The sequence below is a fragment of the Furipterus horrens genome, unplaced genomic scaffold, assembly GCF_987537825.1.
Source record: "Furipterus horrens unplaced genomic scaffold, mFurHor1.1.pri manual_scaffold_1, whole genome shotgun sequence".
In the NCBI taxonomy this organism is placed as follows: domain Eukaryota; kingdom Metazoa; phylum Chordata; class Mammalia; order Chiroptera; family Furipteridae; genus Furipterus; species Furipterus horrens.
In genome coordinates this window covers 7091789-7113567 of record NW_028327171.1, presented here as the reverse complement: position 1 = coordinate 7113567, position 21779 = coordinate 7091789, and the positions used below count along the sequence as shown (strand labels likewise).

The 21779-nt window shown below is 40.7% G+C and overlaps 1 protein-coding gene across 1 annotated transcript in view; it reads left to right on the top strand.

The window, feature by feature from the left end:
- The first annotated feature begins 10732 nt into the window (after positions 1–10732).
- Positions 10733–21779, top strand: part of DSCAM (DS cell adhesion molecule) — a 425587-nt gene continuing 414540 nt past the window's right edge. The window contains exons 1-3 of the mRNA XM_090271008.1: positions 10733–10745; positions 10955–11272; positions 18389–18535. Of these exons, the coding sequence (XP_090127134.1) occupies positions 10733–10745; positions 10955–11272; positions 18389–18535 (478 nt within the window). The remainder of the gene's footprint in view (positions 10746–10954; positions 11273–18388; positions 18536–21779) is intronic.

Genomic DNA, 21779 nt, shown 5'->3' with positions numbered 1-21779 from the left:
CCAGGGAGGTCAAACAGCAGGCCCTAGGCCTCCTCTTGTCGGAGATCACAACAGCATGTTTCAACTGTGGAGAACCCCCAGGAAGATGACACTTTTTGTCCCAAAGACACATCCTGCCTACTTCCACAGAGGCCTGTCTTGAAGGATACTCAGGTGTTCATTGCATTATCGATGACCTCAGTGCTGTGTAAGCAGGTGGCGTACAAGGATGATAATGTCCCCTTTGGGACATCCAAGGTACAAATGTTTTAGCAATGAATGAAGTCACATCAATGAGTCCTCTCTTGATGAAGCAAGGGCAAAAAAATGCAGCACTGGACAAGCTGCGATGAGAGTACAAGTGATGACGAAGTCAGGTGCGTTCTGGGGTAGGAGAGAGGTGTATCATACCTGGAACCCAGACGCAGGGTTTTCTTGTCACTGCTTTGGAGACAGCATGCGTTGCTGCCAGGACAAGGCAACTGAGCCTCTAGGCTGTGTCTCTGTTCACCCATCCTCCCCTGAAACTCCACTGGGATGATAGTTAATGAAACCACACCTGGTCCTAAGGACAAAGAGGAGAGCGGTAAGATGATGGCAGCTGTGAGGTGCTAGTGGCGGGAGAGGGATGGTGCACTACTTAATGTACCAGAGAGAGCAGTGAGCGGGTCTCTAACCGTGGCTGGTGCATTGGAGGGACCAGGTCAGGCTCAAGTCAACCCTCTAAGAGTCCTTCTCATTCAAAAGATTGTCCCTTAGGACTTTGGGTGTATTTGCATTTATCAGAATGGTTGTTCTTTTTGTTACTGACACACAAAGTAAGTTCTATGCACTACCTGAAAAATAAATGACTTTAAAAATTAGACTTATGTCAGTCCTCAGGCCGGAGGAAAATGGAAAAGGAAGTGCCCTGGGCAGGGTGGAGTTCTAACCAAAGAAAACGATGCTAAGCAATGACATTAAGAAGAGTGTGTATCATTTTTAGCATTGACTTCTAGTTTTTCCACTTAACACTGGAGCTTCGGGTTTCCTTACTGGACTAAGATTTTACATTTTTTCTCTGTTGGGGTACCATTGAAGTCCCTGGTTTTAATTCATTTTTGTTCTTTAATCCTAGGATAGGTGATTGAGTTGGCATCTGTTCATTTCATTCTGCTCATCCCTTTGCCAGTCTTATTTTATTGTTGCTTTGCTGTTCTGTTTGTTTTTAGCTGATATGGCTGTGTTTTTGGACGTTCTTTATTTTTGTAATTTCTTCCCTCTCACCAACCCTTTGAAACCTGTATAAAACAATCTTGTCAACAGTATCATAATGCTAGCTTTTCTCCCCACTCTCTTTGTTGATGATTTGCTTAATTTATAATTCCTTATGGGGATTTGCACTCACCCCTCTTTCTTCATTAATTTGTTCTATTTTTGTTCCGAAATTTTATGCTCCCAAATCTTAAGGAGTCATTTCCATTATTTTGGTTTATTCATGTGCTTTGCTGCTTAAAAAACTCCCAGAGTAGCTTCTGCTCTTCCCAAATCACCAGCTGCATTCATGCCTTTTGAAACTATTGTGCTTAAAACGTGAACTCCAGAACATAGCAAAATACTTACATATTACACATTATTCTTCTCTGAAAGTGTACAATTAACTTCCAGTTATGTTAGTGAGAGTCACAGTCATCCATCCAAAGAGACAGAGACTTTATCTCTAAAATGATTTCCCTATACACATATGGAAATAGTTCTCTGGGAGGATATTGCAAACAATACTTAGACGTTTTGTGGGTAAAACATTAACATTTTTCTTATGTTTTCCCTCCAGAGATTTGTAAAACACATAGCGAAATTGAGCTCTTATTCCTGGTTGCAAAATCAGTACAAATATTGGATAAAAAGAACATTCTTACACATAGTAGCTAAAATCTCATAAATGTGTTCTTATAATATCTGAGAAAGTCTCTCAGCCACTTACTCTTGTCCCTTGACATGTATACAATGGAATTTAGATTATAATAGATGATGCATATGAAGTGAGGTTTAAATATAGTTCCTTTAAAGGAATTATGTGCATATAACTATAACATATATATATATATATATTTATTTATTTATTTATTTTATTTTTATTGTATTTTTCCATTGCCACTTATCCACCTTATGCCCCCTCCTCCTTACAATCCCCACACTATTATCCACGTCCATGAGTCATTGTTCCTTTTTGCTCAATCCCTCCACCCCCAATCCTGCCCCCATAGCTATCAACCTGCTGTCTCTATTTGGCTTGTTAGTTCTGTTTGTTCATTAGATTCCACATATGAGTGAAATCATATGGTGTTTGTCTTTCTCTGCCTGGCTTATTTCACTTAGCGTAATATTCTCCAGGTGCATCCGTGCTGTTGCCAAGGGGAATATTGTCTTCTTTTTTATGACCAAGTAGTATTCCATTGTGTAAATATCCTATAGTTGTTTTATCCACTCATCTACTCATGGACACTATTTTTAAATACTTATTTACTCCTTTCTGAGGGCTTCTATTATGTACTACTCAGTGCATTATATATCAGGAATAAGTTTGCATCATTTGTATATAGGGTCCCTCTTGTAGATTACAATATAGTGTGTACGGTGGTGGGGGGCACACCCCAAACAACTAAGATAAGAGCTGGGAAAGGAAGATGTTGGAAGCTGAGAGGACATGGGGTCTAGCTTAAGAGGGAGAAGACCGAGAATAAATTCTTAAACAATTGATGTGTAAGCGGAGACTCCAAGAATGAGTAGTATTGGGCAAAGGATGGTGACGTATCCCAGCAGAGAGTCCAGTATTTTTGCAGGCCTTGAGGTGGGAAGGGGTTTGCGGACCCAAGGCACTGAGGAGACTGACGTGGATGGACCCTCGGAAAGCAACCATAGGCCTGAGAGATAAGAGTGGATTTTTTGTATGCACAGTTTATTAGCATCAAAATACAAGAAGGCAGATTAATACTCAACAAATAACATTGATATATCATCCCAATGGCAGTTATCACTGAAAAAGAAAGGAACCCAGATCTCAATTCTCTCTACTTTGAAGTTCTCTTATTAGATACATGAATTTTTAGGATTGTTGTCTTGGTGAGTTGACCATTTTAGTATTAGAAAATAACCATCCTAGTACTATTCCTTATCCTGAAATCTACTTTGATATTTAAATGACCACTCAAGCTTTCTTTTAGGTGGTGTATTTTTCTATGCTTTCACTTTTAACCTGCTTGATTAAAAAAATATATTTATAATGGGTTTCTTCGGAAGAACATATAGTTAGGTCTTGATTTTTCCCCTATTCTGACAATTTCTACCTTTTAATTGGCATTTTTAGGCCATTTATATTTAATGGCCTAACATCAGTTTAGTTAGATTTAAATATAACATCTTGATAATTGTTTCCTATTTAGTCCATCTAGTCTCTGATTTTTTTTCCTTGTCTTGTCTCCGATTGGATTATCAGAGTAATTTTTAATGATCTCACTACCTACATTAATTGGTTAATATCTAAGTTTGTTTTGTTACACTTTGTGTTTTTTTTTTAAATGGTTGCCTTAGGATTTACAATATACATCTTTAAACTAACATGGCCTGCTTTCAAATAGTATCATTGTATAACTTATTCCATAGCAGAAGAAGTTTACAAAAGTAAATGGTCATTTCTGTCATGTCACCTGCCTTTGTGCTAATAGTGTCACTCATTTTCTCTCTATATATGGTTTAAACCCCACAATACATTATTATCATTTTTGCATTCCACTTTAATTCTAATGTGTCGTGATGTGATTCTCTTTGTGTTTCTTCATTGAATTTATGGGATTTTTGAGGTGCTGGCTTTCATTACATTTTGAAAATTTTGGATATTAATTCTTGAAAAACATTCTATCTGACATCCTCCTCTTTGAACTCCCAATGTGTGTGTGTACATGTGTGCATGTGTGCATATAAAGCAGGCCACATGATATTGTCTCATATCTCATTAATTTTGTGTTTCTTGCCTTTGGACTTTTTTCTTTGTTTTGCAATTTGTCTAGTTTCTATTTTTCTATTGCTCTGTCTTCTAGTTTATTGATATTTTCTTCTACAAGGTCTAATCTGCTGTTAATTCATTTGCCCATTTTAAAATTTTATCTATTATAGTTTTAATCTCAGGAAGTTCCGCTTTGGCTATTTTTATGTTCTTCATTTTTTTTTTATCCATATGCCCTTGATTTCCCCTACTGTCTTGAATATATTGGGAGAAAATTCATAACAGGTATATTATTTCCATGCCTGTTAGTTCGGTCATCTGTCATTTCTATTTCTGTTTCTGTTTAATGAATTTACTGTTGATAATAGCACATATTTTTCTGCTTGTGTCTAATATTTTATTGGATGTCCGGTATTATAAAAATTAGAAATATTGATTATTGGCTTTTGTTGTTTGTTAAAGTTTATTTGTTGTGCAGCTAAGTTACTTGGAATCAATTTAATCCCTTTTGGGATCAATTCTTGGATTCCAGTTAAGTGTTTTATTTACTTTGCTCCCCACCATTGTGGTGAACCCCTTTTGAGAGCTCCATCTGATACCTTATATATTTGTTCTTTTCCTCTGTCTGGCTGGAGCATGAACTGCTCTCTCCCCATGAGAACTTTAGGGGTTTTTAACCTCTTCCTTTATGATATCTCTTATCTAGCACCAGCAGTTTTCTCACACATGTGCAAATATCAGTAAACACCTAAGAGTCACCAGAGCGTGCCTTCTTCAGATCTCTGGGGCTCCCGCTCCATGCCGCTTCCTTCTCTGTGTTCTGTAGAACTAGTGACCTTGGCATTCCCAAGCCTCAGATATTGTCTATCAAACTAAGAAATCCCACTAAGTTCTACTTAGTTTTCCTCCTTTTGGAATCATTTGGAAACTCTCTCCAGGAAGCAAGCTGGGCACTAGTTGGGCCCCACTCATAGTTTCCTTCTGTCATGACTCACTGTCTATATTGCCTGAGTGTTTACTAGCCAGAGGATAAACTCAGTTCTTTCGTTGTTTTATTTTGTTATATTGTGAACAGAGACTGAATTTCATATTTCTAAGGTCTAGGTCATGGTGAAGTTTTATCCAATTCTTATTCAAGAGGACAGCTGCCTCATTGCTTCAATGCTGAGGAATAGATAAAATTACTGAAATATAGTAGAGCTAAAGGCACAATTTCTATGTTATTATAATGTGATTTGGAATTATTTTATAAAATTTTGGGATGCTTTCCAAGTCATTATTAGACCATCTATTTATCTGCTTTCAGATTGTCTGATTAAGATGACACTAAATTTCAAAGCACTTATTCAAATATAATAACTATTTAGGAGTCTTAGAATCAGCAAAGGGTTATGCTTTTTAGTTAATATTTACCTAACACTAAGCTATGTTTCTTTTCATTTTGGAAGACCTTTACAGAAGTTTATTTTACTAAGCACGTCCACTTACATATTCCTATAGAATCAATAAAAGTACTTGGTTCTATATGGCATTTTCCTTGAAAACAAATATATGAAGTTTGCAAATTTAATGGTCTGTTTTAGTTCTCATGTTCTCTGAAGTAGTTGACACTTTTGAAAACCATCCCTTGACGTCCCTACCTGCAATTTATGAGATTCCTGCTCCTCTGCATTCTTGAGACAACATAGTCTGTCTTTTCAACGTTACTCATTGAAATGGGTGTGTAGTGAATACTCCTTGTGTGTTTAATTTCCCTACTGACTGTGACTTTGAGTATTTTTTCATGTGCTTATTGATCACTTATATATCGGCCAATGTGAAGCGACTATCCAAGACTTTTGCCCATTTTTATTAGATTATCTTTTTTATTGACTCGCAGGATTTCATTATGTTTTTGGGGTTCAATCCTTGGTCAAATATCTGTTGCCTAACTTTGTGTCTCCTACTTCTTTACCCTCTCCTTGATGTATCTCACCCAGGGATGGGCATCAGCCCCCCTTACTGTTCCATCTCTTTCTGGGGTCTTGGATCCCTATTCCTAATTCGCTAGTGGGTGGCCCAAGAACAATGCCCCCTTAACCTTAGTAAAAAATTGTCATTTCCTCTCCCCAACCAGCTCTGCCTTGTACGTTTTCTGTTTCTATTCAAGGTGTAACTGTGCAACCAGGTAAAACAGTCGTCCCTCTCTATATCGCGGTTCGCTTATCATAGCCTCCCTGTGTCGCAGGATTTTAAGAAATATTATATTTAATTATTTATCACAGATTTTTCACTATATTGTGGGATTTTGTGGTACTGTATATGTATGCTGTTAAAGTTACGTAGGTTTAAGGGTGTAGACTATGTTTAAGAACAAAAGTAGTGTTTATAAAAGTGTGGAAAAGGTTAATAAGGGAGCAGGAAAGGTTAATAAGGGACTGGGGACAGTTTATAAGTGTGTGGGAAGGGTTTATAAAGCCTTAAAATATATATAAATACTAAAAATAAATGTAAGGTTTCTACTTCGCGGATTTTCACCTATCGTGGGGGGGGGGGTCTAGAACATAATACCCGCGACAAGTGAGGGAATACTGTATACCAAGCTATTAAATTAGGATCCTATTGGCTTTTTCCTTGTCCTCGCTCTCGTGACTTCTACACCCGAGACCACAGATTCTGGTGGGATCATATCAGACATGTGTATGTAGGTAGGCTTCCTCCTCCCTGCACACCATCACTGCTCAGGGAGGTCTAGGCCACGCCCCCCCGATGCCCCCACCACCGCCCAGCCTGACTTCCTGCCTGTGGTCTTCACTCCTCATCTTCCCAGCGTTTACGTTGTAAAACTGCAACCTGGAAAATTGCTTGTTCAGCGTCAAACATTAATCGACTCCTTGTTTTTTTAAACAGCTTTATTGTGATATAATTTATGTACAATACATTTCACCCGTTTGTACAGCTCAGCAGTTTTTAGTGAATTTGCAGATACGAACAACCTTCACCGCAGTCAATTTTAGACCATTGTACTCACCTTAGAAGGAATGTTTGCATCCTTTAGTTGTGTCTCTCCCACCCTCTCCTCCTCACCGTCAGCCCTCAGTAAGCATGCCTCTCCTTTCGCTCTCCACAGAGTTTCTCCTCTTCTGGACATTTTAAATGGCTGCAATCATAGAGGATATATTTTTTGTGACTGGCTTTCTTGGGGGCTTAGCACAAGGGCATCAAGAGTCATTCATGCCTGCAGCATGTATCAGTACTTCATTTCTCTTTTGCTGAGAAAAATTTCCTGGTGTCGACATACCAGATTTTGTTTATCCACTTTTCATTTGATGGGCACTTGGATAGTTTGCACATTGGGCAATTATTAATAATGCTTTAAACATTTGTGTACAGGGTTTTGTGTAGATACCCAGATTCATTTCTCTTAGGTATATACCAATGGATGGACTCCCCATTGCCTGTAGAATTAAGCACCTGCTTTTTAGCATGAGATTTGACACCCTGATGATCTAGGCTTTACAAGAAACATCTGACATGTAAGCTCCCAGAGATCTCTCGTTAAGCCTTGGTCGTTAGTGTGGCCCCAGGTCCTGGCACAGCGCCAGGGAATTAGTAGTTGCTGAGTAATTATGCAGAGAATAAATGAGTACAGGAGTCCCTCGCTATGTCGCGGTTTACTTATCGCGGCCTCGCTGTATCGCGGGATTTAAAAAAAATATTATATTTAATTATTTATCGCGGATTTTTTGCTCTATCGCAAAAAATATGTATACAGTACCGATTTTGCGGTACTGTATACATATGTTGTTAAAGTGATGTAGGTTTAAGGGTGTAGAATAAATGTAAGGTGCCTACTTCGCGGGGGGTCTGGAACAGAATACCCATGTTAAGGGAGGGAATGCTGTCCCTGTCCCTGTTAGTTCTGCCCCGAGGTTCCTGTTTTCCAGCATCTCACTTCCCTCCTTCCTATGACAGCTCAGAGTCGTCACATTTTTTTGCCCTCAGTTGAGCATCTACGTCCCCTCTTTCCTCTGGAAAGCTTTCTCATCTTCCCCAGGGTTGGCTTAGTTTCTCTGCCGCTTAGGCTCCCGTATCACGACTCCTGCAAGTTAGCGCTCCTGGGACCGTGTCCCAGGCCCAATCCGTGGCAGGAACCCACCGAAGACTGTTGCACGAAGGAAGGAGCGTGGCGTTGCTCCCTGCAATGCGTCTGCCTCATTTCTTCTTTTGCCCTTTTTGGATTTCCAAGAAAACGATGTTGTCTTGTTTTTCTTTTTAGCATAACATTCTTCTTCATGTTGTCACTGGAGCCTTGGTTATGCCATCTGTTGTAATGATATGAAATATGGGGAAATCTGTGAAGGAAAATAACAATCCGCCCAGCCCCTCCTTCAGCGCCCTGCGTGTCTGTCTGTCCCCCCAGATGTTAGACCTGAGTTTGACAACAGGGTTAAGCCAGATGTTTTCTTTAGCGTTCTGTTATTAAACTGCAGTTATTTTCAAGGAGCTTACACACACACACCCACACACGCGCATAATTCACGTTAAGATCGCCTGTGCACTTGCTGGAGGGAGCAAATGTTACTGTATTTAAAATGTGTGCAGCACTCCATAGAATGAGATACTATTATTTAAGCAGATGGATGGTCCCTTAGATGGGAGAAACAAAAGCTGTTGGAATATAGTTTTGGTTTTTTTGCCTGTGGCCATATGATGTGTATTTTAGAGAATGAGTTTATGTTACATTATTAAACCCAATGGTGTGAAATAGAAAGACTAATATGAAATACCATAAACAAACGTAAGGAGAAGTTATAGTAATTCCCCAGAGGTCACTTATGTTTTTGTAACTACTAGGATTAAACATTTATTTTGCCTTTTTGTCGCAGTCATTGAAATAATTTCACAAGCTGGCTCTTGAAATGTGGTTTACAATAGGAAACTTACATTTAATTTGTAAATATATCTTATATATATTCACATTTTCAAAGATTTGCTATTCTTAATGAAGCTGCTTTTGTGATACAACAGAATAAGTTCAAGTGTGTCTAAATTTTATTTAGTTCAGAGGACCCGTATCGGTTGACAGAAGAGTTATGTGGGGAGGGAAAAAAGAACCCAGGTGGCACAATAGCTCTGAAGGGTGACAGTCACCTTGTTCCTAACAATATGTTTGGGATGATATCTGTGTCCTAGAAAACTCAGAAGTAAAGTCACAACTATGCTTCTAATCTGAACTGAATTCTTAGTGAGCAGTAATTTTTTATATTCTGATTAAAGGCGCGTTGCTAAAGACTTTCGTTATGGTTGGAAGAGAAAAATATCAAACTGTTACTATTTGGTGGAAACCCCTGTCTTCTCTTGGAGTAAATCTACTTCTATAAATTGTTTCTCCACCATCTTATGGGAAGTGGCATTCACTCTGCTTTCCCAGCCCAGAGGTAGTCTGCCCGGGCCCCCGGGGGGCAACCTCATGGTCCCCGCTGTGAGAGAGACCGAGAGAAAGGAGATGGATGTTCAGATAAGATAGCTGGAGGATATGAAGCTCAGGAACACAGCTCCCCCAACAATTAGCTTTGTAGGACAAAGGCAAGGGTATCGTGCAATGAAGTCTCCATGAGAAAGACTGTTTCTTCAACCTCTTAGTCCTGAATCCTTGGTCAGGTGAGAACCCCTCTGAATGTCCGAATGATCTTCCTTAGAAAGGAGTCCACAATCACCGGGCATAACTGTTGTCCACAAGAGTAAATAAAATAACCACCTCAGTCTCTTAGCATTGCCTGATTCAACATCAGCGCTCAGTAAATGCCGTGCTCCTCTCTGCCCGGCGACATCAATTCCAAGTATTTAGGGCTCCTTTTGTCTCCTGTGAAGATGGACGGGGTGGGCATTTGTTTTTAGAAAGTCACAGATGTCTGCCAAGTAGATCTTCATGGCATTTATAAATATTTTGTTTAACTTGGGGGTTCCAGATGTTGAGCTTCCTTTGGTCGCATAAATGAGACTTCATAACTCTTGGTTACTGAGTGCAAAGTAGGTGCTCCATAAATGAATTAAAAAGTCAGACATGTGTGAACAGGTAAGCAGACATTTTATTTACAGTAATTAAAACAGAAACCATGTAAGCAACCAAGATCAGGAAAAGAGTTCAGAAAATCATATGAAATAAAATGTTTTTCTTTAAATGTTGGTTAATGGCCTTCTCTTTAAAATTTACTTGTTTTTTAATTTTTTTTTTCATTATAAAATGTTCACCCACTAATGTTTACGTGTGAAGTCTGTATAGGGAAATGAAATTATACATATGAAATGGTGTTAAGAGAATGAAGCAGTCTATAACAATTGCATATTTTACATATGTACCTTGTAGTATAATTATATAGGCAAGACATTCAGGCAGATGGACCAGAAGAGAAAATATAAAAATTGAAACAGATGTTGTCATAGTCTGATGGAATTAAATGATGCTTTTGTCAAAGTTCTCTTTATTATTGCTACATAGTTTCCATTAAAAATGCATTGTTGATTGGACATTATTTTCAGAAAACCAATTTTTGCTTTTTAAAATGCTTTACATATGATCTTCAATTTTAATTTAAAAAAATGTGACTAATTTCTTTCCAAATTAGTTCTTGGCATACCTAGTCATCCGAGCAATCTGATCCTAGCAACTGGATCCTGTCATTCACTCATTTAGCTTCTCTTTACTGGACGTTAGACTGCTCGCTAGGTGTGAGCAAATCAGTATGTTGTTCTCATAGGGCGTACGTTCTAGAAGGAGACAGACCAAAAATGAATACAAAGTGTAAATTCTGATAGAGGCCAGCACAACAAAGATAGAACAGGGCACAGGGCATGGAACTGAAGAGTCATCTTTACAAAGTTAAGAATTATTTTGTTTTAGTCAAACCCTGTGATTTTTTTTTCTTTCAAGAACCTCCTTAGGCCAGGCTGATTGAAGGTCAAGTCAGAAGGAGCACTTAACTGACCAATTCTTGTGTTTTCTTCTTGTAGTTTTCAGTGAGGACCTTCACTCCAGCCTCTACTTTGTCAATGCATCTTTGCAAGAGGTAGTGTTCGCGAGCACCACGGGGACCCTGGTGCCCTGCCCGGCTGCAGGCATCCCTCCTGTGTCTCTCAGATGGTACCTAGCGACGGGCGAGGAGATCTACGATGTCCCCGGGATCCGCCACGTCCACCCCAACGGCACTCTCCAAATTTTCCCCTTCCCTCCTTCGAGCTTTAGTACCTTAATCCATGATAATACTTATTATTGCACAGCTGAAAATCCTTCAGGGAAAATTAGAAGTCAGGATGTCCACATCAAGGCTGGTGAGTACAAGTCCTCAAGCTTTATTTCTTCTGTGCCTGCTTGGGTGGGGGGCAGTGACAAGTATTAAAATGCCATCGGCTGGGAATCAGTAAAACCCTCTCATCGGTTCCTTCTGCCACTGCCGATGGCTCCTTCAAGAGCATCGCTCAGCTGGATCTCAGGGGACCTGACACCGTTGGGAAAAAATATTGAAATTACTGGTTCTCATTCTTAGTGAAACAAATGGGCAAATGCTTGTAAATAATCACCTTTTGCTTTTTTCTTACTGAGATGTTCCTATTTTCATTCCACATTTTTACCATTCGAACAACAACATTCCAAAAAAAAAAAAAAAACTGTTCAGTGCATTATAAACCCTTACAACTCTGCTTCTGTAAATCACCAAATGCTGGGAAATTGAGGGAAGTCCTTCTGTGATACTAACATTAAGTTTGCAATACAATGCCTGGGTCATTTTGAAAATATTCACTCAGCACATATTTTCTTGAGCTTCTATTATAGCCCTGGCACACTGCTGGGTGCAGGGAATACAAGGTCTGTTCAGAAGGTATCCAGCCTTGCAATATGAAAAATAGAGACATTTAATGAAGAAGATACAAGATACAAGAAACATTGGACATAGGACAATGACACCTCAGTCCCCTTCAAAGTAGTCACCTTGGGACTTCACACTGCTCTCCCAATCACCATCAGCTGCCCCATCATATTTTCCTGAATCTAATCGATGGTCTGAAATCTCTTCCCTTTCAAAGGTGACTTTAGTTTTGGGAAAAGCCAGAAGTCACAGGGCACCAAATCTGGGCTGTAGGGAAACGGAGTCACCTGGGTGATTTGATGCTTTGCCAAAAAATTCTGCACAAGATGTGATGTATGAGCAGGCATGTTGTTGTGATGAAGCTGCCAATCACCAGTTGCCCATAGCTGAAATCTTCTGAATCATCCAAATAGTTTCCGTGGAAGAAAGTTCAAGCTTAACACAAAATTGGATGCAGATTTGTTGCTGTACTTACCCAGTCATTTTGAATGTGACGGCCACATAACACACAGGCACACTAAATGGGCATCTACCTCCCCCACGGACTAGTACAGTGAAGTCGTCATTGTTCATGCACGTGCATTCCAGTCCACTCTTCTTGGCTGCCAGGTTGCACTGATGCCATGCAGACCATTGTTATTATATTAACCACGGCTGGACTTTTTCTGGATAGATCTCATATATGGGAAAATGAAATGGTGTCCACCCTCACGGAACTCGCGTCCTAATGGGGGAGTCAGACATGAATAAGAGAGAAAGTTGTGTCAAAACTGACAATGAAAAGTTGGCCTCTGTTGCAGGCATTATGATATTTGTGAGGATATTGTGAAAAATTCAGGAGAGGAAAAAAAAAACCCCAAATAAAACACCGTCAGCTGAGAACCAGTGAAAATCCTGCCATTGGTTCCATCTGAGACTGTGATGGCTTCCTTGCGATGTCAGAGCGTCTCTGGACTGGATTTCAGAGCGCCTCCCATTGCTGGAACTAAGACTTGGAACTAGGGACATTAAGTTGTAAGGTCTATACTATATCCCAAATTTATTTGCATTTTGATAAATTGATACTCGAACTTCCAGTGTCTCAAACCCAGTGCGTTTGTGTTCTGTTCCCCTCTTTGTCCCTTTCTTCCCCACACTCTGTCCCAGAGGTGGGCAGTGGAGGGAGTGGGGAGGAGACAGAGAGAAGAGAGGACTAAGGCTTGAGCTGGAATAAAACCAGAGCATTGATGGCCATTGGAAGTGAGGCAGGCCCAGTCTGCTATTCTTGCATTCTTTGTGAAATTAAAAAGTCACTATTAACATTTTTGACTGTGTCACACGTTGCTGGAAATGTTTCAATGGATAAACTTCGAATTGGTTTGTTCCTCTTAACAGCATAATCTATTTTAAAAAATTGTGATCACGACAAGTCAACTTGGGAACACAGCCTCTCATTCACAGACATCTTAAGTTGCACACCCAGGACATAGTGTGTCATTGTAAAGATTTAACAAGACCCTGAAAAACAAGCACACAGCTAGACTCCAGTTAGCAAACAGTGCCTTTCACATACTGGTAGACCGACTTAACATAATGGCAGGGCAAACAGAATGTGACTTTGATTGTTGTCTCACGCACCGAGTAGCCAGGGGAGCCTTGCTGTCATTTCTGCAGCAGGCGAGGAGGTGTGACTTGAAGATACCCCAACATGAGTGAAATATGAAACGTTTCCGAATGCCTGCATGTGATCTCTTTGATGTAAGCAATCAAACATTAGCCTGGGACTCGTTCCTCTTGCAAATCATTTTCCCAACTGTATTTTGATCTCCAAGACGTGCTCGTGAATTTCAAGACTTACACGGAATGCACTTAAGAAAGGAAGAAAAAGATTGGCTTTAATCAAGAGATATGAGAAACTGATACCCCAAATAATTAACAGCAAGCAAATGAAATTTGTTTAGGGACCCCTAACCCTGAGGACAGGGAAATGAGGTGAAATGCCTGTTACCTGGAAGGCTGCAGATTCTTTTGAATGCGTCATAAAAAACACATTTATAGACTACAAAGTACCACTTATAGAAAAACCTGGAACTTCAAACAGCTGTGCTCGGATGTGTTAACCTGCTATTTCTGCCTTGCGTTGCCTGTCAGACAAAGGAACCGAATGCTGACTCCTGTTTTAACTGCTCCTTTCCGAATTTGTCATAGAATTGATTGTTTTTGCATGGCAGAGGCAATACCATCATCATGTCCAGTACTGGTGCCACCTTCCACATGGTTATGTCATTGCTGCTGAAGTGCTGGTATTCCCGGCACCTCATGCCCTGCTGGGCATGAGCCCAGCAGACACACGACTGCTGTCTTGTTTGGGCTTACAAGATGGACAGTCATGTTGCCCCAATGAAATATCTTTTCTCATTTAATTTTACTTCTTATTATGAGCACATTATGCTTGTAATAACTTTTTTAGATTGTTTATGGGATGCTTGAAAACTCGGTTTCCCCATTTTTATGTAGATCCTGATACAGAACTGGGTGGCTGTGCGTAAGGGCAGCTGAGGGGTGTCTGAGGCCCAGTGATGACTGTCATGCAGATTTGAGTAGAGTGAGCACTGATTCATGGGGCATTGCTCTGTGTTTCAGGTCATCCTAAATGTCTAAAGTACCTCTAGATTGGTGTAGGGATTTTCCTGGAATGATCCATTGGGTAAAATGGCCTCATAGTGTCTCTCCTTTGGCTGAACAGAAAATTCTTATTATTTTTTTTTAATTTAAAAAAATCCTCACCTGAAGATATGTTTATGGATTTTAGAGAGAGAGGTAGCAGGTTGGGGAGAGCAAGAGAGAGAGAGAAACATGAATATGAGAAACATTGATCAGTTGCCTCCCATATGTGCCCTGACTGGGGATTGAACCCACAACTTAGGTGTGTACCCTGACTGGGAATCGAACTGCTAACCATCTGATGTGTGGGATGATGCTCCAACCACCTGAGCCTCATCAGTCAGGGCAAAAATTCTTTTTCTTAATAGTTTTCAGCAAACTGACCTAGGTGTGAGTGTCAATGAAAGAGGAAAGGGTCAGCCATCCTCATTCATCAGGAATCTTAATTTTCCTATCAAATAAATTACTGTCTTGCCCTTTCTGCCCTAATAACTAGAATGCAGATGGGCCACTGGATATGGCACTGTCCCTTGCTGTATTTACTGCTTAGCAAAGGGGATAGTAAAAAAACATTCTAGTGATTGTCTTTTCCTTCCTAAACTGCAGTTAAGTAACCTTTGACTGGGATTTCTGATTACGGACAAGATAGGCTGAATTTGCCCTTTTATCTGAAACAGCATCAGCCACAAACAGACAAAATATACAAAGCAACTGTTTTCAAGACCGGCCATCCCATGGTCAATGAAAGTGATCCTTGGGAACTGGACAAAAACCGCTGAGCCCTATGATCGCCCCGATTTAGTGCCCTAAGGAAAGGAGGAAAAACCCCTGTGTGAGTGTTTATAGCAGCTTTATTCATAACTGCCCAGAATGGGAAGCAACAAAGATGTCCTTCAGTATGTGAATGGATAATGACAAAGACTCTGTCCTTGACTAAAGTTACTTCAGGTTCCTCTGAGCCATTTTCTCAGCTAGTCCTTGATCTTGACCTTCTGTGTCTCTTTTCCCTGAGCCCAGTTTTAGTCAAGAGTCTTATGAAGTCATCCCTCACCTCTGATATCTGATATCTGATCACTCTTAATATGTGATCAAGTCCCTCACCTTACCTGTGATGTGTAAGTCTTTAGTCCACCTTTTACAAGAATCCCCTACCCTTGATGTCTCCTCTTAGTAATTTTCCACGCACTGACCCTCTTACTCTGCTTGTCGGCTCTCTACATATCTATATAAAAATTTGCTTGTTCTAGCTGTATTCAGAGTTAAGCAAGAAATTTATCTCCCTGTTAGAAGAGTAATAACTCCTATTGCGAAGTCTCGAATAAGGCATAAGAATACTTTAACTATAAACTATGGTATATCCATACAATAGAATATTATTCAGTGATGGAAAGAAATAAACTATCAAGCCATGAAAAGACACAGGGGATGCATATTGCTAAGTAAAAGAAGCCAATCTGCAAAGATAACATACTGTAGGATTCCACCTATTCTGGAAAAGGAAAAACAGGGGCAATGACCGTAAAAGATCAGTGGCTGCCGAGGGGCGTGGGGGAGGGAGGGATGGATAGGTGGAGCACAGGACATTTTTAGGGCAGTGAGTCTCTTCTGGCTAATGCCTTAATGACATTATGCATAGAACTAACAGAGTGAACCTTAATATAAACTATGGACTTTAGTTGATGAAAATGTATAAATATTGGTTTAGTCATTATTTAAATAACGAATTACAGCTGCTAATTCAGCTGCTAATAATGAGAAACGGTATGAGGTGGTGAGGGAGAGTATGTGGGAACTCTCTGTACGTCCTGTGAAATTTTCTGTAAACCTGAAACTGATCTAAAAAAAAGTTTATTCCAAAAAATTGAAAAATACTTCAATTAATTTAATATACAAATAGATTCCCCCAAAGGAATGAATGATGAAACCAAACAATAGTTGACATATTGGCCAAAATGTTCCAAAGTTGGTGAAAACTCTAAACCCCAAGATCCAAGGATCCCAAGAAACCCAAGTGCAAATGACATGATGAAATGCACACCGAGGCACTTATCGTGAAACAGTTCAGGGCCAAGGACCAAGAGACAATGTTAAAAACTGTCTGAGAAGAAAGATACATGACACGCAGAGGAACAAAGGTGAGGATGACAACAGGTTTCGTCAGAAGCAGTATGAGCAAACAGGGAGGTGGCATCTCTGAGCACGGAAGGAAAAGTCTTCTGTAAATCCAGAAATCTGCACACAGAGCCTATTTCAAAAATAAAGGTGGAATACCAGCTTTGGGGACATTCAGAAGCGGCAAGAACTTATCAGCCGCTGACTTGCACTACTAGAAATCTTTACAAAGTGTCCTACCATCAGAAGAAAAATGGCACCTGATGGAATTTACTCAAAGGGGGAGAAGAGTAATGAAAAAAGTCACTACAGGGATAAATAAATCATATTTTTGTTGTTTAAAATCCTTTAAAACATAAATGTTTAAACAAGGTAATAACAGTGTCTTTGTGGGGATTGTAACACACGTACAAATAAAGTGGACGGCAGCGATTGCATGAAGTCTGGCGTAAGGACAGAGAAGTACAATATTTTAGAGTTCTCTTATTATATTGGAAGTTATATGGCATCGCCTGAATGTAAATGATGATGTTACAGATGTACACCATAAAACCCAAAGCAACCTCTAAAATAACCACACAGAGGGTTATGGTTAACAAACTGAGTAGAAACAATGGACGCCTTAAAAGAAAGAATCCAAAGCGAAGAAAGAAGAGAAAAAAGGAAACAGGGAACAAGGTAGTATTATTTACCTCTGCCTGTGAAGACAATTCCCTTTTGAAACTACTCCTATCTTTGTTGATATGTTCATTTTTTAAAAATTAACTTCATGCCAGCTTTCTTGATACACATCTTCCAGTAAATGATGAAAATTTTAAGAGCGCTGATTAGTTAATACAAAGTTGTCTCTGTGGATATTCTTAGAAAGTCAAAGATTTATAAAATCCAGACCTTGAAGATCTTCCTGTCCCAACACCTTCATTTCAAATGGGAGGACAAAAGAGCCCAGGGCAGGGGTCCTTGCACTCAGACCTGCAGAGCTGGAGGGAGCTGTAACTTGGATTAGACACATGATGTCCTGGAGACAGAGGTCTTCCCCTCAGTGGAGACTGTGGATTTGTGTACCTGTACTCAGCCTGTTGTCAATGCTTTATCCGCAGTAACTGAGTTGTTACAGTCACCCTATGTGGGAGATACTTTCAGCAAAATCCCTATTAAATAGATGGCCAAAGAGACAACTTGCCCCCTGTGTAAGTGGGGCTTGGATTTGAACTCAGGCAGTTGGGATTAGGGGGCGAGCAGTGAACCCCAGCAATACCCTGCCATTAGCCATCGTTCATGAAAGTCCCCTCTGAGCACTTTCTGTGGTACTCCCGCTGTTGGGGGCTTGGGCAGCTCCCTCGTCAGCCTCCTTCCCTAAGGGATGGGAAGCAGGAAAATCGTTTCCCGAACCGATTTGCAACTGTCATCAAAAAATGTCACTTATGAAGCGTTATTTTAATTGTCATACAGTTTTCAAGGATTTCCAGGAGAATTGCCTTTCTTGAATTTTTAAATTCTTTTTCCTCCTAGTCTGAAAAGTTTTTCTTGGTCCTCAGAGGACACGGGAGCAGTTTTCTATCACCGCGAGTTCTATGAGAAGCTGTCCTACATCCAGCTGCATTTGGGGAGGGGGGGGATGAACTCTGCTTCGATGTGCCTTTGCTCTTTAGTACCGAGTGTAGCTTATTGTTAATGAAATGAAAGGCCTTGAGGCCTGAAATGCAGGTTGCCTCCAGCGTTTTCATATACAGTTCATAGACCTAAGATGCCATGCATGTATAGTGAGACAATCTCAGAATGAGGCTGTGTGTGTGTGACCCAGGGTCCTCTTCCTGTCTTCCAGTTTTACGGGAGCCCTATACAGTCCGTGTGGAGGACCAGAAAACCATGAGAGGCAATGTCGCGGTCTTCAAGTGCATTATCCCCTCCTCGGTGGAGGCGTACGTCACCGTCGTCTCATGGGAGAAAGACACTGTTTCACTCATCTCAGGTAGGCTCCGCACCTCTGGGGCCAATGGCTCTGGGCGCCCAGGCTCGCTCCTCCGTCTTGGCCGTAATGAGAAGTCCCAGTCAGTTGGCTCCTTCTACGTGTTCCTCATAATTAAGAACGAGCGTACTCACAGTTGGTGCCAGTTTATGATTAAATGCCGCATCAGTGTGTCCTATTGGTTTATGTGGCTCGGTTCTGGTATTCTTCAGTGACTTGTCTCGTAGTTAGAAATTATTACATGTATTTTACTTTTAAAAGGAAGTGGTGGCTTTATTTCTGCCACTGGAAATAGGAAGCTGGGATGATCGCGTCTGTTAGAGACCTCAGCGATATGTTTAGGGTTGTTAGTCTGTAACTGAACACTGGGAAACGGGAGCCCCAATTTCATGCTGTTCTCACCCTTTTGAAAGTCTTTGAGTTATGTGATGTCTCTGACCTCTTTCTTGAAGATTCTGTTTAGAATATCTATTCAGCACTGAAATAGAGGTGTATTTACATATAAGCAATTTTCTTGGCTTATTGGCGGCATCCTGAAATGACACATCAGAAGTCTAGCTTCTAAGAAGGTCCGGTCCTTCTTGGATGGCGGTTTTGAGTTCTTGCTTCATACTGCTTACCTGGAAAGGCCACGAGGGCACAAGGCTCAGATTGCCTGTTGCACGTGTCATTGGATAATGACTGTTGGCTGCTTTTGGAAGAAAGAGACATGTGGAGCATTGAATGTGGTATAATGGATTGTAAATTATTACTTTTCTCATATGTATGTGTGTGTAAGTTCATGTGCACACACATTTTAATGTAATTCTTGAACACCATCAAAATTTTGCCAATTTATAGAGAAGAGAAATTGGAACTACACTCTCATGGTGTACAGCATTTTTGTTTTTCAGGTTATTGATCTGCTAGACTATATAGGTTACTATATAAGAATAATGAAAAAGTCATTAAACCATTAAAAAGCCCAAATCAAAAAATTAAATCTTTGGTCTTTAAGGATATCACAGGAAACTAGGATGTAATAGATGTTTTCAGCTTTTCTTAATATCATTTTTACTGTGAACTTGAAACCCCTCACACTTCACAGAACAATACATTTCTGGGTGTTAGTTGATTCATCATCATATTTGTTAGAGTATTGAAAAATACTGTGCTTAAGAACTGAAAATAATTGCAATAATCAGAGTAGACACCGGTATACTTCTGTTTGCTAAGTTTGATTGTTAATGGTCTTAATTGCTTAGGCTTAGAGGTCATTTTAGTTTCTTGATGGCAGATGAAAAGGTTTGACTGTAACAAGGTCACCTGGATAAGCCCAGAGTCCAAGCTTATGGGTTCGTGGAGGGGGAATTTGGGACCTTACGCAGGGGTCTAGGCCGATGGAGACCCTGAGCAGGACAGGGAGGCTCAAAGGACAAGCCTGGCTGGGTCCTGCCTCCTCCAGGCCCCGGGGCCTAAGTGGTTGGAGGGGGCGGGGGGTACTGGGATTCTTTTAAAATTTTTATTTTTGGAGGATTTACACTGTCCAATTTCAAAACTTATGAACTAATGTATAATTAACATACACTGTTATAATCATTCTAGGTGTACAACCGAGTGATTCAGCATTTGTTTACCTTACAATGTGATCACCATGGAAAAGTCTAGTAACAATCTGTCCCTGTCCAGAGTTATGATATTAGTGACTCTGCTCCCTGGGCTGTAGGCTACAGCCCCGTGACTTGTGTACTTTATAACTGGAGGTTGTACTTCCCAACCCCCCTCATGGGTTTCTCCCTTCTCACCCCTTTCCTTCACTTTGGCAACCATCAGTCTGTTCTCTCTCTGTGTGAGTCTGTTTTGTTTTGTTTTTAAGATTCCATATATAAATGAAAGCCTAAGGTATTTGTCTTTCTCTGTCTGATTTCTTTCACTTATCATAATAGTCTAGATCCATCCACGTTGTTGTAAATGGCAAGGTTTTATTTGTTTTTATGGCTGGGTAGTATTCCATTGGATGCGTGTGCCATATCTTTGTCCAGTCATCTGTGGACGGACACTTAGGTTGCTTCTATATCTTGGCTATTGTAAATAATGCGGCAATGAACATGGGGAGGCATATGTCTTTTTGAATTAGCGTTTTTGTTTTCTTTGTGTAAATTCTCAGCATGGAATTGTTGGGTCTGACTGTAGGGCATGACCTTGCACAGCACAGAGACTCCAGAAACGAGGGGCTTTTCCAGGTGTTAGCTATGAGCTCCAGGAGCGACATCCCGGATGCTGTGTGCTCAGCAGATGGTCTCTAAAAGGTTAACGTGGCTCTGATCTGTGAACAAGCTGAGAAGCCCAGCGACTTCTTGTTGAACGAGCTTAGGTTTAGTCCTTGGCAGTGGCTGTCACCTACCTCACTCTTCCTGGGACTCTGAGATGTCCCAGTCTCTTGAGAGTCTGGCTGGGAACACTTCCTTTAGTTCCGACTCTGACCTGGAAGAAAGTGATGAACTCAATCAGCCATGCAAATCAGCGGGGTATGGAATCCACAGCAGTGAGTGGAGAGGTGGATAGAGGGTGGGTGGTGGCAGCTGATCTAAGGCAGCAGGGAGTTCACAGTAGTCACAGGAGGGCAAGAAGCTGCCGGTACCAGGTGAGGCCTGCCTGCCTGCCACAGTGATGTTTGCTCGCACCCCACGGCTTTGTGGCTCTAGGTCACCCTCATGGGAGGCCAGAGCAGCAACGGCCTGCTTTTTAATAGCCAAGCGTTGGGCATATACACATGTTCCACACCAGGACGCTTTGGAAATCTTGGCTCAGGTAAATGGGTCTTTGTCATCTAGGAATTCCTTTTCAATTAAAACAATTAAAATGTTGGTGTATTCCTGTAAAGAGAAACAAAATGGTTTCCATTGGCATGTCTTACTACTTTTTGCCCTTTATCATCGATGAGAAAATACATAGCTGGGTTATCGTCTTCCAGGGCAGAGAAGTACCTGCCAAGGGTCTGCCTGGGTTTCCATGTGAACCGCCAAGTTCCCTTGGCCATTCCAGCCGTTGCTCTCGGAAGCTTCTTGCACAGCAGACAGCAGGTCATGCCTTGATCTCTTCCCAGGGGAGGCTGAAGATGACCTGACTCCAGCTGTGCCTCTTTGTCACTTGAGGTCTCTAGGTTACTGATACTAAGAATGTAAATAAGTTCATTTATTTTAAACAATTTTTTGGAAAGAATATCCCAGTGGTATTGCTAGGGATTAAATGTTTGTATCCCCTCAAA